Source organism: Sturnira hondurensis, unplaced genomic scaffold (genome assembly GCF_014824575.4).
Source record: "Sturnira hondurensis isolate 20B ecotype Veracruz unplaced genomic scaffold, ASM1482457v3 Scaffold0020237, whole genome shotgun sequence".
Lineage (NCBI taxonomy): Eukaryota > Metazoa > Chordata > Mammalia > Chiroptera > Phyllostomidae > Sturnira > Sturnira hondurensis.
Genome location: NW_028092868.1, coordinates 2771181 through 2785394, shown reverse-complemented (window position 1 = coordinate 2785394; position 14214 = coordinate 2771181). Strand labels below are relative to the sequence as shown.

General features: G+C 58.8%; 1 protein-coding gene across 1 annotated transcript; it reads right to left on the bottom strand.

The window, feature by feature from the left end:
* Positions 1-456: 456 nt before the first annotated feature.
* On the bottom strand, positions 457-13736 carry WNT10A (Wnt family member 10A). The gene is made up of 4 exons (XM_037029297.1): positions 13166-13736; positions 11895-12157; positions 4372-4751; positions 457-1559 (listed from the first exon to the last, which is right to left on the bottom strand). Exons 1-4 carry the CDS (start codon positions 13279-13281, stop codon positions 1062-1064), a joined length of 1257 nt encoding a protein of 418 aa, XP_036885192.1. The 5' UTR covers positions 13282-13736; the 3' UTR covers positions 457-1061.
* Between the last annotated feature and the right edge of the window lie 478 nt (positions 13737-14214).

The window sequence follows — 14214 nt, the reverse complement described above, 5'->3', positions numbered from 1 at the left end:
GTGGCTCCCCTGCTGTCAGTGTGTCCCCTTCAGCCAGCCCCCCCATACGTGATCCAGGTGGGAATCAGACCATGACACTTGCCTGCCTGAGACCCTTTCAAGGTTTCCATTCCTCTTAAACAAAATTCCCACTTGTTACAGAGCTTAGGACATGGGACGTGGCCCTTGCCTCACACCCCTCTCTTCTCCTACTGCTCTGCCCCTTGATTTCTTCACTCCAGCCCCATGGGCCTCTCTGCTGTTCCTCTTCAGAGTTTTGCATTCCCATGGCTTCTTCCTGGGAGGCCCTTAGCCCCCGTGTGCATGGCTCTCTCTTCCTCATGGGGATCTAAACATAAGTATCACTGCTCAGAGAGGCCTTCCTGAAAAACCCAGTGGCTTTATCCAAAGGAGCCCCGCTCCCCCGGATCACTCTATATCCACCACCCTGCTTTAGTTTCTTCGTAACACACAGCATTGTCTGAAATGACCTTGTTTGTGTATTTACTTGTTTATTGTCCACTTCCCCCACCAGCATGTAAACTCCAAGAGGGCAGGTGCTGTCTCTTTTATTCACATCTGTGTCCCCAGCACCTTATTGCCTGAAGAGCACCAGGCCACAATGAGTGCAAAATAAATATTTGTTCATTGAATGACGAGGGCAGAGGCCTGTTGGGGAGGGTGTCTGTGGCCTCTCTAGAGTTACTGTAGCCCAGTTATGTCCATTTCTTCTTTGTAATCCGCTTCCATTCCTTCCCTCCCATTCCAGGGAAAACGGTGAGGGAATGAAAGGAGACAGGCCTGGGGTTGCCTGGCTGACACTGCCCTAGGGTGTGGGGTCGTTCCCAGCCCAGCTGAGCCGCCTGAGCTTGGGGCAGAGAGTGGAGAGGCAAATCAGTCCTGCAGCCCGAAGTGAGTGATGAGGTCTAGACTTTCCCGCGATTGCAAACCTGACGACCCTCAGAGCTGGGAGGTTCCTATAAGATTTAGTGGTCCAGCCTCCTCTCCCAGGAGCCAAAGCCACTCTGTTAAGACCGCAAGCTGCAGAGAAAGGGCCAGCCTCAGGGAGGGGAGCCCTCCGCTCACTTGCAGACGCTGACCCACTCGGTGATGCGGCACTCCTCGCAGACCACGAAGCAGCACCAGTGGAAGCGGCAGTGGCAGCGCTCGCTGCGAGTCTGGCGCAGGATGTTGTGGCCGCGACCGCAGCACATGCTGCCACAGCCGTCCGGGCCTGTGCTACTCTTGTTGCACAAGCGGCCCACGGTGCCCGCCGAGTCCAGGCGCGGCTCGCGCTCGCAGAAGTCGGGCGACTTCTCGAAATAAACCAGGTCTGCGGGGTTGGCCCGGCGGCGTGGCCCGGGAACGCCCGGGGCCGCAGAGGGTGCCCCCAAGGGGCCGGCCTCTAGCTGGCCGCCGTTGCGGTTGTGCGGCCGGATGAGCGTGGCTCGGTGGAAGCGGTTGCGCAGCAGCGCCCCCACCGCGCGGAACTCCGGCGTCACCTGCCAGCACGTCTTGAGCTGGCAGCTGCCTGAAGTGCCGTGGCACTTGCATTTCCGCCGCATGTTCTCCATCACCGCCTGCAGAGGGAGGCACGGTGAGAGGCATCGCCTGCGGCCAGCCCCACAGCCCTCCTTCCAACACAAGACACTGGCCTGTGAGAATCAGAGGCTTTTGAAACCAACTCCCATTGAACAGAGGCAAAAGCTGAGGCCCAAGCAGGGTTGGGGGACGACGGGGTGGCACACCTCCTGAGCCAGGCTGTCCAGAAAAGAAATCTGCCCGCTCTGGGGCTGCTCTGGCATCCACCCCCCAACCAGGCCAGGCCCCGGGGGAATTCCCTCCTTCCTGCTCCCCCTCCTCTCCTGCCCGCCTTTCTCAGCACCTGCAGGGGGCCCTTGGGGCTGGAGGCTCTTGCTTCCTGAGGGGGGATCCCAGATCCTCAGGGAAATTCCCTCTCTTTCCATCCCTCGGTGGGGGCCAAGAGCTGGCATTTGCTGCCCCCACTACATCCCACCCCCATAGCCTCTGGCCTTGCTCCAGGCTGTGAGTTGGGGCTGCAGGGAGTCTGAGAAAGCCCCTTTCCTCCCCTGGGCCCTGCAAGCTCTTGAGGTTTAAGGAGGTGGGAGGTGGGAGGGACAGGGGAGACACCCTTTCCCCCAATATACTAGCTGGGGCTTATTCTGCCCAGTGCCACAGTTCCCCCTAGAAAACAGTGAAACCAACAGGACTCAAGGGCTTTCCTTGAATGCAGAATGGGGAGAGACCCCAAAGAACCAGACCCTTAACCCACTGAAAGGAGAGAGAGAGATTCCCAGACCCCCAAAGGGGGTGGTTAGGGAACAGAACCTACCCACAGCCTCCAGCTCTCAACCTGCCCTGGAGTGTCCTCCCAAAGAAGCCTCACCAGAGGACCTAGAGGGAGTTGGTCACACACTTCTCTCCCATCACTCCACTTTAGAAACCCCCTCAGGCAGGGAGAGCAATGACCTGAGCCCCCCAACCCGGGCAGTAGGGCCATGAGAGAGTGCCCCTCGTCCTCCAAGTTTTAAAGGACTCCTGACGCCTGTGGTGTCAGCACCACGTGGGAACCAGCCCAATGTCTGCCCTGGCCAACAGCTCCAGAACATCTGCTTCCCACAGGCAGCAGCCATTAATTAACCAGTTTAACGAGAAGGAGGAGTTGCTGCTGGTAGGGGCTGGGATAGTATTGAAGCTTGGGAAAAGAGCTGCATGGACAGGGCAGGGCTGGGGGGGCTGGGCTGGACCCGAGGGTCGACATGCCTCAGTTTACCTCACCTCTAAGCCAGAATGGAAAGATCGGAATCAGCTTGGAGTTTTTGTGGAAGAAGAAGGCGAAGCAGCTCAGGCTGAGAGGCCAGGAGAAAGGAGAGTGAGATGGAAAAGGTGCCAGCCAGAGTGAGGGGGAGCCAGGACCGAGGCCTAAGCAGGCCTTGGCAGGGCGAGAGAAGGGGTGGAGGCCAAATAATCAGAAAAGGAAGGTGCCGAACTACCACGAGGGCTAGGAGGCACCTTGGTGTGGGCGTGCACATAGAATGGGCTTCGCCGTGAGCACAACAGCAGGGCCTCGGAGCTCAGCTGCCCCAGGGGTGCGTCCTGCCTCTACCGCTTTCTCGCTGGTTACACCCCCTTGTGCAAGTTCAGGCTCTTTGTGCCTCAGTTTCCACGTCTTAACCTGAGGTTCATAATAGTACTGTCAACAGGAAGTTGTATGAATTAAATAGGCTACTATGCAGTCAAGTGCTCCAAACAGTGCCTAACCTATAGTAAGCACGCAGTGAATCCAGTTTACTATTACTTTCCTTTGGTCTCTCTCTCTCTCTCTCTCTTAAATGAATGACACCTTTGAGTTAGTGTGAACATTTGAGAGTAGGGGAGCCTAGAGCACAGTTCCACAGCAGCCCCTGGGAACCCTACTTCGAGGAATTCCCCATCTGCACAGAAAGGTTGGGAGAGGAGGGTCACAGCAGAGGATGTCACAGTCGTGGAACGCTAGAGCTGATGGGCCCTAAGGGTGATCCAGTCCAAACTTCCCACTTTAAAGGGGGGGCGGGAGGGTGGCAGAGCCGGCCGAGACCCTTGGGGNCGCTGGTTACACCCCCTTGTGCAAGTTCAGGCTCTTTGTGCCTCAGTTTCCACGTCTTAACCTGAGGTTCATAATAGTACTGTCAACAGGAAGTTGTATGAATTAAATAGGCTACTATGCAGTCAAGTGCTCCAAACAGTGCCTAACCTATAGTAAGCACGCAGTGAATCCAGTTTACTATTACTTTCCTTTGGTCTCTCTCTCTCTCTCTTAAATGAATGACACCTTTGAGTTAGTGTGAACATGTGAGAGTAGGGGAGCCTAGAGCACAGTTCCACAGCAGCCCCTGGGAACCCTACTTCGAGGAATTCCCCATCTGCACAGAAAGGTTGGGAGAGGAGGGGCACAGCAGAGGATGTCACAAAGTCGTGGAACGCTAGAGCTGATGGGCCCTAAGGGTGATCCAGTCCAAACTTCCCACTTTAAAGGGGGGGCGGGAGGGTGGCAGAGCCGGCCGAGACCCTTAGGGTCTGCCTGCAACCCCGTCGTCTTTCACCATTGTTCCCAGAGGAAGTGGGCAGAACAGGCTGCTCAGCAGAGGGCCAGAGAATGAGGGCACAGGCTGTTTCTGCCCTCTGTCTCCAGGCCTAACGAAGTGCCTAGCACACAATAGGTATTCAGTGCAGGTTTGTTGACTGATTAGGAAGGGACAAGGAGAAAATTGCTGAGTTAGGGGGAGCCCTGTGGTCCCCAGAGGAGAGGTCGGTTGCAGGGCCAGGGGAGCGGGGGCAGAGCTTGGCAGAGGGATGTGGTGCAGAGAAAGGGACAGAGAAGGTAGCTCTCACCTGCCTCCCAACTCGGTTGTTGTGGAGCCTCATTCGTGCGTGGATGTCTCGGTGAGGCTCCCGGGAATCCAGAAAGTCCTTAGAGAAGCGCTCCCCAAAGCCCACGTCCGGGCTGCAGCCACCCCACTCCCAAGAGTCCTGCAGGCCAGGGCTGGCGGGGGGCAGGGCTGGGTGTTCGGGAACCCCATGGCTCAGGCCCTTACCGCGCTGCAGCGCGTCCAGCTGCAGGCGGTGCAGCTTCCGACGGAAGGCCTCCTCATCCCCGCGCCGGGACGCATCGCAGCCACACGCCCTCAGTTTGCCCAGGGCGCAAGCATTGGACACCGCGTGCACTACACCGGCTGCGGCGATGGCGTAGGCGAAGGCACTCTCTCGGAAACCTGCGGGTAGAGACCCAGGGAACACAGCCTCTGAGCGGCCTTGACATCCCATCCCTCTGCGTTCCCTACGCAGTCTTCTTACCATACAGACGGGAAACAGAGGCCCGGTGTTGGGGGAAGGTCTGTTACAGGGCGCAGAGTCAAAGGGGGTGAGAAATCACATCGGAAGTTCAGCAGAGAGGCTGGAGTGGCAGAGGTCTCCCCCTTAGCCCTCCTTTTTTGCACTCCCTTCTCCGTTTCACTAACACCACCCCTTCGCAAGCTCAGAATTTGTGTCTGCATCTCTCCTGTTGGACAGAAAGTATCTGGGAAACATTCTTCTGAAGATCAGGTACTTAATCGACTACCTCTCATGTGATAGTTGCACTTTAGCAACACGCCTGCAGAAAGAAGGCAAATGCGACCGAAAGAATACATTACCAGCCACAGAATCCCAGGCTGCAGGAAACGGTAATGGGCAGAAGGGTAAATCAGAGGAGCTGGAGTCTGCCTAAAGTTCCTGGGCTCAAGACTGCCTGCCCGGTGCCCCCTCAGATCCACCCCGGAACCCGCTCTGAGGCCCAGATGTGAGAGGCAGAGAAAGGCACCAGCAGCGTTTCCTCCTTTGCTGTCCACAGGACATCCCTGAACGTCTACTTTGAAAAGGTCACCACCCAGCCACCTGGGGTGAGTCTAGGTCAGTGGAGGGTTGTTTGAGGAGTGCTGGAGGTGAGCTCCGTGCCTTGCATGGGGTCAAGCACATAGTAGTGTTGGAAACCAAGAGGGGAGGGGAGCTAAGGCAGACACTTCCCCTGGGATGCTCAGGGGACACAAAGACTACCTGATGAGCCACTCTCAGGGGCTCAGGGCTGGGCCAGCCTGGCCACTGACTTGTCAACACTGCTGTCCCACTCTGTTCTCCTTGGTGTGCCCAGCCTGAGCCATCCTCTGAGAAAGCCCGGGTAGGTCTGGGACTGTGGCAGGGGAAGGCCTACTTGCAGAGGAGTGTCTGGTTCCTGGACCCACAAGCTGCTTCTTGCTTATTCTGCATCTGAGAAAGGACTAGTGAGGAGCAGGGTCTGGTACAAGTTTCTGACCAGGCTCTGAACCTGGGTGGGCAAAGGGAGAAGCCAAGAGCAATAATAGCCCGCATCCAAGGAGGAGACTCTACCTGAGGAGGAAGCCCAAGCCTGGCCAGAGACTGATGGCCTTGGGGGAGGTCAGAGGTCCAGAGGAAAAACTCTGGGTCCTTCTAGCCCAGCACCAAGGATGGGGAGTCTCAGAGGACTGACAGGTCCAGAGAGCTGACCAGGACTGGACAGAGACCCCAGCCTGCTCCTATCCCCAGTGCTCACCATCTGCATCTCAGGGCCTGTCCACCTCTTCCTGCCCAGCCAAAGCAACAACAACAACAACAGAAAAAGAAAATAGAAAAAGTCCACGCAAGATGTATAGTAGTAGTTAAGAATATGAACTCTGAAGCCAGATTGCCTGGTTCAAATCTTGGCTCTTCCACTTGCTAAATGTCAATAGCTATATGACCCTGGCTGAGTGACTTGACTTCCCTGCACCTCAGTTTTCTCATCTGTAAAACAGGGTTATTATTATCTGCCTCATTGCTGTTCCAAGAATTAAATGAGTTAGTAAATTTTAAGTGCTTAAAATAATACCATACTCATAATAAGCACTATATAAACCCTAGCTATTATTGAGGACTTCTTGCTATCTGACCTCACCCATTATTTATTTTTCTTTTTTTTCAATGTATGGTTGTTTCTCATACGTCCCCTGCTGGGAACTGGCCTGCAACCCAGGCATGTGCCCTGACTGGGAATCGAACCGTGATACTTTGGTTCGCAGGCCCGCACTCAATCCACTGAGCTACACCAGCCAGGGCTAACCTCACCCACTATTTCTATAGTTTCAGGACATTGTTTTTAGTGTCCCTGATCAGGGACAGAGCCTAGAAGCTCATGACCCACTTTAGAATAAGTCACCTGGGCCACCAGAAACCATAAAGCAGACCGTCCCTCCTCGTTGTCTCTTTCAGCTCACAGCATCTTGGGAGCAGACAGGAAGGGATGGGGATGGGGCTGGGGCCTTCCAAGGGGGTGTTGGGAATGGGCAGGAGCCGCAGGGGAACAGGCACTGTCTGGGAGGTGGGGCCCAAGGAAAAGGAGGGCAGACCCAAGGCTGGAGAGCACACCCTGTGTATATGCATTGCCTTTTGTCTGTACAACTACAAAACACTTCTTTTACTGCTGAGGCGGTCATCAGCCCACTCCTAGGATGCATGGCAGTACTCAGACCTCCAGAGGCAGCCCAGGTCTCAGAAATCTCCCCACCACACACACACACACACACACACACACACAGTGCAATAAAGGGATGCCCAAGGTCACGGAGGTTATGAAGCTGGACCCAAATCCCAGGCCCGACAACTTTCTGCTCAAAGACATTTGACTCTAGGGAAGACCTGCTGCTGAATGAGAAACCCAGGTAGCCCAGTTCCCAGTTCCCATGGGCCTGCCTATACATGGCACCAGGAAAGAGCAAGAGGCTGGTTCAGCTCTGGCTGATGTGGCTCAGTGGACTGATCTACGGCCTGTGAACCTAAAGGTCACTGGTTCAGTTCCCAGTCAGGACACATGCCTGGGTTGCAGGCCAGCTGGGGGCATGTGAGAGGCAAATGAGTAGCCAATCCATGTTTCTATCCCTTCCTTTCCCTCTCTCTAGAAATTACTTTTTTAAAAAGGAGAGAGGCTGGTCCAGGGGGATGTGCTGGGCCCATGGCCACCTTCCAGGCTCTGTTACATTCAAGGGTGGTCTGGAAGGATCTGGAGAAATGTAGCCCACAGCCTGCAGGGAACGTCCATGTCTACCCCTCCCCTCCCCCGCAGCAAAAGAAACCATCCCCTGGACTCCAGTAGCTGCCACATGTAGGTATGCCCAGGCAGGGTTTGTGCAGCCATCCTTTGTCCTAAGATTCTAGGCCTCAGAGAAGTTCAGCCCCCTGGGTCTGCCCCTAGCTCCCATTCAGGGCCCCAGTTTCGGTCCTGGCCCCGACTGTCTGGGGCAGACGCAGGCACTGTGCCATCTGGCCAGCTGGAGGGGGAGAGGGTGGGGCCACGGCCAGCTGGGCTGCCCCAAGCATTGGTGGGGGGGCTCGTTAAGACGCACAATTAGCCGCCCTGCCTTTGATCTGGGACAGGGACTGCCAGCATCTAAGTGGAGTCAGCTGCTGCTACAGGCTGAAGCCAACGGCCAGGAAGGGACTGTGGGAGGAGGTCTGGAGGGTAGGGGAATGTGGAGGAGGGAGGGTTCAGGAGCCAGTGGGAACCAGGGGGAACCAGGAGGGTCCAGAGAAGCTTGAGTCCTGTGCATGTGAATCAAAGAATCAGGGAAGACAAGCGGTCTGGTCTCCATTCCCTGTGCAAATAATCTGTGCATGCTTGTGTACCTGGGTTGAGAGAGAGGGAGACAGTTGTGTGCATATGGGAACACTTAGGGGTGGCACTGAATGTGGCTACATGTTGTCTCAGACATGGGTAGGGGTGTGTGTGTGTGCATCACTTTCATTTCTGGGCACACGGTGATGGGGAGGCAGTAGGGCAGAGGTTGGGCGCAATCTCTAGTCAGCTGGCCTGCACTGGAGTCCTGCTTCTGCAGCTCACTTACAAGCTGTGTGACTAATCCTCTCTTAGCTTCATGTGTAAAATGAGGATAATAACAGGACCGACTGAGTGGGGATTGTTTGAGGGCCCTAAAGTATAGATAAAGGACTTTAGAAAAGTGCCTGACACACAGCGAGTATGTAGTACGTGGTGGCTGATTTACTGGGTGCCATTAGACTGATAGGACCTTAGGTAACCCTGGAATATGACTGTCTGTACCTCTGTGTCCCTGCTGAGTGCTACCACATACCCCGAGCCTGGAAACATAAAACCAAGACTCTCTGAGGATGGATGTAAAAGGGAGGTGGGAGAAGAGCGAGTCAGGGCCTTGGAGAACAGAGGCTGGACTCTAATTTGCTGACTGCCCCTGTGCTGGGACCCTGGCTTGCTGCAGGGCCTCACACACCCTCTTTTTCGAATAGGTCTGGGCCGAAATAGGGAGGGTGTGCCTAAACTGTGTGGGACCTCCAGGAGCTGCTCTCTGAATGTCCCTCACTCCCTCCATCTAGCCCCTCTCTGCCCTCTCATCTCCTCTCACTCCAGGGCCCAGGTCCAGTCTGAGGCAGCTCTGTCCTCAAATCTCCCTCAGGTCCCTGCACCCTGAGTGAGAGGCCAGTGGGTTCCTCTGGTCCTCCAGGGAAGAACTCCCCTCCCGCTGACGTTCTGCCCAGCACCCCACCCACCCAGGCACCAACCCTCTGGGTCCTGGAACAAACAGCTGGGGATACCAGTGCCCTTGCACTTAGGTCACAGCCTTTTTCTGACTCCAGCCCCCTAGAGGCCCCTCTCCCCGTCCCCCAATCCCAGGCTCCCACACCACCACCCTCATCCTCTCTTTGGCTAGGTAAAGCCCTACTACGCGCCCTGCCTTCCCAGGCACCTCCTCTAGGCTGCCAGTCTCCTTTCTTTCTTCCTCTGTGATACCCCTTCAGCCCGACACACCTAGAGGACAATTGGATGACAGTAAAAGCATTAAGATGGAGGTCCCATGTCTCCTAGAAGTCCTTATTTTAAACATGGCAAAATACACCCTTCAGAAACCCCATTGGCGGCCTGGGTCAGAATGGGGCTCTGCACCCTACTACTACACCCGGGAGAAACTGAGGTCACCCGACCCCACAGTGGACAATCCATAGCTTAAAAAGAAGTGAAAGTTGGGAGGGCCCCAGACTACGGGCTGGGTGCACCAACTGTGATCCCATGGGGTTTAAATTTAGCTAGTCCTCGAGGCCACAGGCCAAGACGCACCAGGAAATAACCCCATGAGGGTGAACGGGGTGTGGCCTAAGAGAGGGGCAGAATGGTGGTTCTTTGCGGGAGGAGTGGAATTTCCTTCCAGAAGCCCAGAGTCCCCTACTTTGGGGAGATGTACAAATGAGGTGTCGCAGTTCAGGAGCAGAAGCCCAAGAGGTGAGGGACGACGCTGTTCTGAGGCCGGAGGAAGGAGCCCAGCTCCCCTGCCGAGCCAGGAGTCGCTGTCCCACCCCCTCCCCGCTTTGGGCGCCGCCCCGCCCGGCTAGCCCTGGCAAGTCTCCCCCTCCACCCCTAACCTCTCCCCCCACCCGTCCCCCCAGCTCACCTCCCGCTTATTAAACTGCAGGTGAACCCGGGAGCGCCTGGCGTCGCGCCAACCCCGCGCGGTTGCACCGCTCACAGCTCGCCCCCCGTGTCCAAAACCTCACGTTCTCCACCAGGCCTCGCGGCACCCCCGGGCGCAGCCACTAGGACGCCTGGCTTCATCAGAGGGGACGGGAGGGCCCGAGGGGAAGAGGGGACACCGAGGCCCGGGAGGGGTAAAGAGCTTGCTTTGCCTTGACCTTTCGGAAAGGACGGGGGTGTGAAGCTCAGCGCCCGCCCGAGTCCGCAGAGAACAAAACCGAAGCGAGGGCTACGGTGTCCTCCCCGCGGGGCCCGAGCGCTGGAGGGAGACCGAGGCTTCGGAGTACGCGGGTGACCTAGAAACCCGGAGTGGGAGCGGGCGCGCCGCGGCGACGAGCGCCGGCCCGGCCCGGCCGGGGCAGGAAAGGTGCAGAGGCCTGTCACTTCGCGCCGCCAGCGCGGGCGTTGGGGCGGGGCAGGGCGCCGGAGGGGCCGGCCAGCCGGGGGTCCGGGCCCGCCGCTCTCGGAGGGCTGGAGAGGCCGGAGAGCGGCGCAGCGGGCGGGGCTGCAGCTCAGGGCCGGGTGGGGGGCGCCCCTTTGAGAGCGGCACGGCTGGGCCCGGGAGCCGTCTGCCGCGGCCCGCAGGGGATTAGTTCGCGGCTGCATGCCGCCACACGCGTCGGGCTGGGCTCAGCCAGGGAGAAACAGCGCCCCGGGCTCGCGGGGGAGGCGGGAGGGAGAGCTCGCGGGGGCGGGGCGGGCGGCCTGGGGATGGCGGGGGGGGNGGGGGGGGGGGGGGGGGGGGGGGGGGGGGGGGGGGGGGGGGGGGGGGGGGGGGGGGGGGGGGGGGAGACTAGAGTGGCCCCTGACTTGGGGCCCAGGGAAAGCTCGGAGGGGTCTTGATGAAAAGGGAGAGGCCGTGGCTCTCTAAGTTCTCCCCGAAGTCGGGATCCAATGGAGTCTGATTCTCCCAGATTCTCAGGTCCCAAGGCCAAAGGGTGTAAGGGTACGCCTCCTTTCTCCTCCACTGTCAACTGAGAACTGGACAAGTCCCAAGGACCCGGGTCTCCACACTACCCCACCCAAACAGCTGAGAGGGGGACACATAGATACCCAGTTAGGCCTATCCAGGGGGCAGGGCCCCATTTTCCCCAAAAGACCTGAGTGAAGGCCTGAGATACCAGCAGGGGAGGTGGTTGTGTGCAGAAGTGAGTGACAAACCCCCCTCGACCTCCAGCCCAAGCCATTGTAGGGTTGCCCAGGTGAGACCAGCGGGGGGGGGGGGGGGGACAGGAGTGGGCTTCAGTTTCTCTGAGCTGTGAGGGAAAAGGGGATTGGCAGGGCCACCAGGCCTGCTGGGCTGCAGGAGGGCGAGAATGCACACCAGCACACCCAGTACCTCTGATTCAGAGAGAGTTCTCCAAGGTGGCGAGGATGACACAGAGGCTGGTGGTGTACCCTGCCGGGAAGAGCTTCTTCGGAAGTACAGACCTTTTACCTGCCCAGGCTTCCCTCACCTACACCATTTGGCAAAAGTCCCCAACCCCTCTTCATGCCGATTCTGGGCACTTCATTACTCACAGGCTTGCCAACCTCAGTGCTGTTTGCTAGGTAGAGGGTAAAGTGAGGCAGATCATAGATGCAGATATTTCTGGGCCTGAGATATGCAGTGTCAGTGACAGGACAGAATAACCTATGAGTCCAGTTCTCAGGCATGGGACCTGTCACCCTTGGCCCACACAGCCCAGCCAGGAGCCACACCTGCCCCATTTGTCTGACCCGGGGTGAGGGGGGGGTGGCTTGAGGGAGTGGGTTGGGATGACTGGCAGATCGGTTCTGAGGTGGGGGTGCTGGATGGGGAGGGGAGAGGGGCAAGATGAGGGGCAGCTACCTCTGCTGAAGATGGGACTCTCGTAGGGGATCTTATTTCGAGTCTCCAGACTGGAGCAGTTCCAGCGCTGGTCCCGGAACTGGTGCTGACACTCGTGGATGGCGATCTGGATGCCCTGGATGGCGGAGGCTGCCACGTCAGGGTGGCGCACGCACACCTCCATCTGCCGCCGGCTCAGGCCGGGCAGTGTCAGGCACACAGTGTTGGCGTTGAGCACAGGCTCCGGGGGAAGGCGGAGGCCCAGAATGTCATTGGGTGCAGACCTGCAGGCATGTGGGAGTGGGGGGTGAGTGAGTGAATGGGGGACCAGGAGGACCCCATCTAAACGTACACGGCCTGTTCCCAAGGCCATAGTCCCCGTGTTTCAACCCTTGCCTTTTAGGTTTGGGCCTGTCAGTGTGCTCCTGGGGCCTTCTCCTTTCCTTGACCTTCTCACCACTTCCAATAAAACCCACTGAGCTGCACACACCTTCCCAGGTTAACGTGGGCAAATGCCCAGGGCCAGAATGGCTGCACACACTGTGTTTAATACGTGTGCCCCTGGGCAGAGCTGCTCACACGCACTGCCCTCCCCAGAAGGCCGCTCTTAAAGCCCTATTGCAGAGGGCTATATTCTCAAAGACACACTTCTGCACAGTGAGGGGAACACCCAGACCCAGGAACACCCACACAGATGCACACTTCATCAGACATAGTCACACACATGGACAAAGACACACAAATACACACCATGTTCATTTTGCACATTCACCCAGGAGCGCTCGCATGTGCACATGCAGACTGCTGTTCACAGCATAGCTTTCTGGGCTCACTCACACACATGCACACACACACACACACACACACTGAGAACATGTTCACCTGCAGTCTCTCACAGACCCCACCTGGGCTACACCATTCCAGCCCCCAGCCCCTGTCCCTGCCTGTGGGCCGTCTCCAAGGTGGAGCAAGGCAGTTTGAACTTCCTGGGGTGGGGTGCATTCCCCCAGCACAGAACTCCGACTTGGTACGTGCTCCCCGCCCCCCGTGCACACACCTTCCCTTCTAGTAGCCATCATTCCGCTGGGCACTGCCCTGTCTCCTTGGACTGCCCATATTCTGTCACCGGCTCAACGGCCTCCTCTGAGAGCACTTTCATTGGGCACCAGAACTCTCTTGCGACACTGTCCCTCCCTCCTTCCAGGGTCCCCTGCCCCAGCAGGAGCGCCAGAGGCCCCTGTGGCTGGGGGTCCCAGCTCTCCAGGAGGGCGGAGCATAAGGTGAGGGCTCACCTGGGCAGGGCGGCAGCCAGCAGCAGGAGGAAGAACAGGAGCGCACACAGCGCGGGCCGCGGCTGGGGCCCGGGACGGAGAAGCAGCCGCCAGGGGCAAGGGTGGGTGCTGCCCATGGCGCGAGGGCCGTGACGGGCGGGGAGTGGGGGGCTCACAGCCCAGCGGGACTGGCGAGCCAGGGGCGACGGCGCATGATCCGCGGGGGTCGGGGCGGCTGCGACACACGGCTCCGACTTGGGTCACGGCTCCGGGAGCAGACGGCGCCCGCCTCCCCGCTCCATGGGGCAGCGCCCCCGGGCACCGCCCCCGGGGGGGGGGTGGCGGGCGGGCACACCGGGCACCTCCTGGCACAGGGGTCCAGGGAATTTCCCGAGGCCCCCCTGCGACAACTTCTGGTGCCTCTGGAGTGTAAGGGGGGCCCGGATGTGCTGCGGGCTGGGGACGAGAGGCTGGGGTGCCGGGGACCCCCCCAGCGCTGCGCCAGGAGCCTGTGCTTCCGAGGGCGTGTGGGGCGGGACGGGGTGGGGGCTGAAGGGGGGGCGGCGCTGGCTGTGCCCGGCCCCACCGCCCAGAGAGTGACTGTCCCGGCTCCCGGAGCTCCCCCGACTCCCCCCCCCCCACAGTGTCTCCGGGCTCTACCCCACGTGACGTCACGACGGGGTGGGTGGAGGAGTGTACGCGACTCGAGGCCACTGCGTCCACTCAGGATTCCGGGTGGGAGCGGCCACGCAGCGGGCAAAGGAAGGAGAGGTGTTGGAGTGTGTGCGCGCAGGCACAGGGAGGCGCCAGTGCGCAGAACGTGCCGGTTTGTGTCGGAAGGTGTGCGTTACTGAGGGGTGTGGGTGCCTGGCTGAGACGCAGCTGCTGGGGAGCTGTCCCCCTCCCTGCCCTCTCCGCCGATATACACACCTGCAAGGGCTGGAGGGGAGAGGCTGGCCCCTCTGCTCGCCTCCCCCACCTCATGGGGGACTTCCCGGGCTTGGCTGGTGAGGCAGGTGTGGGATCCTGCAAAGGGATTTGGCAGCTTCTGGATCTTGCTCTTCTTCGCT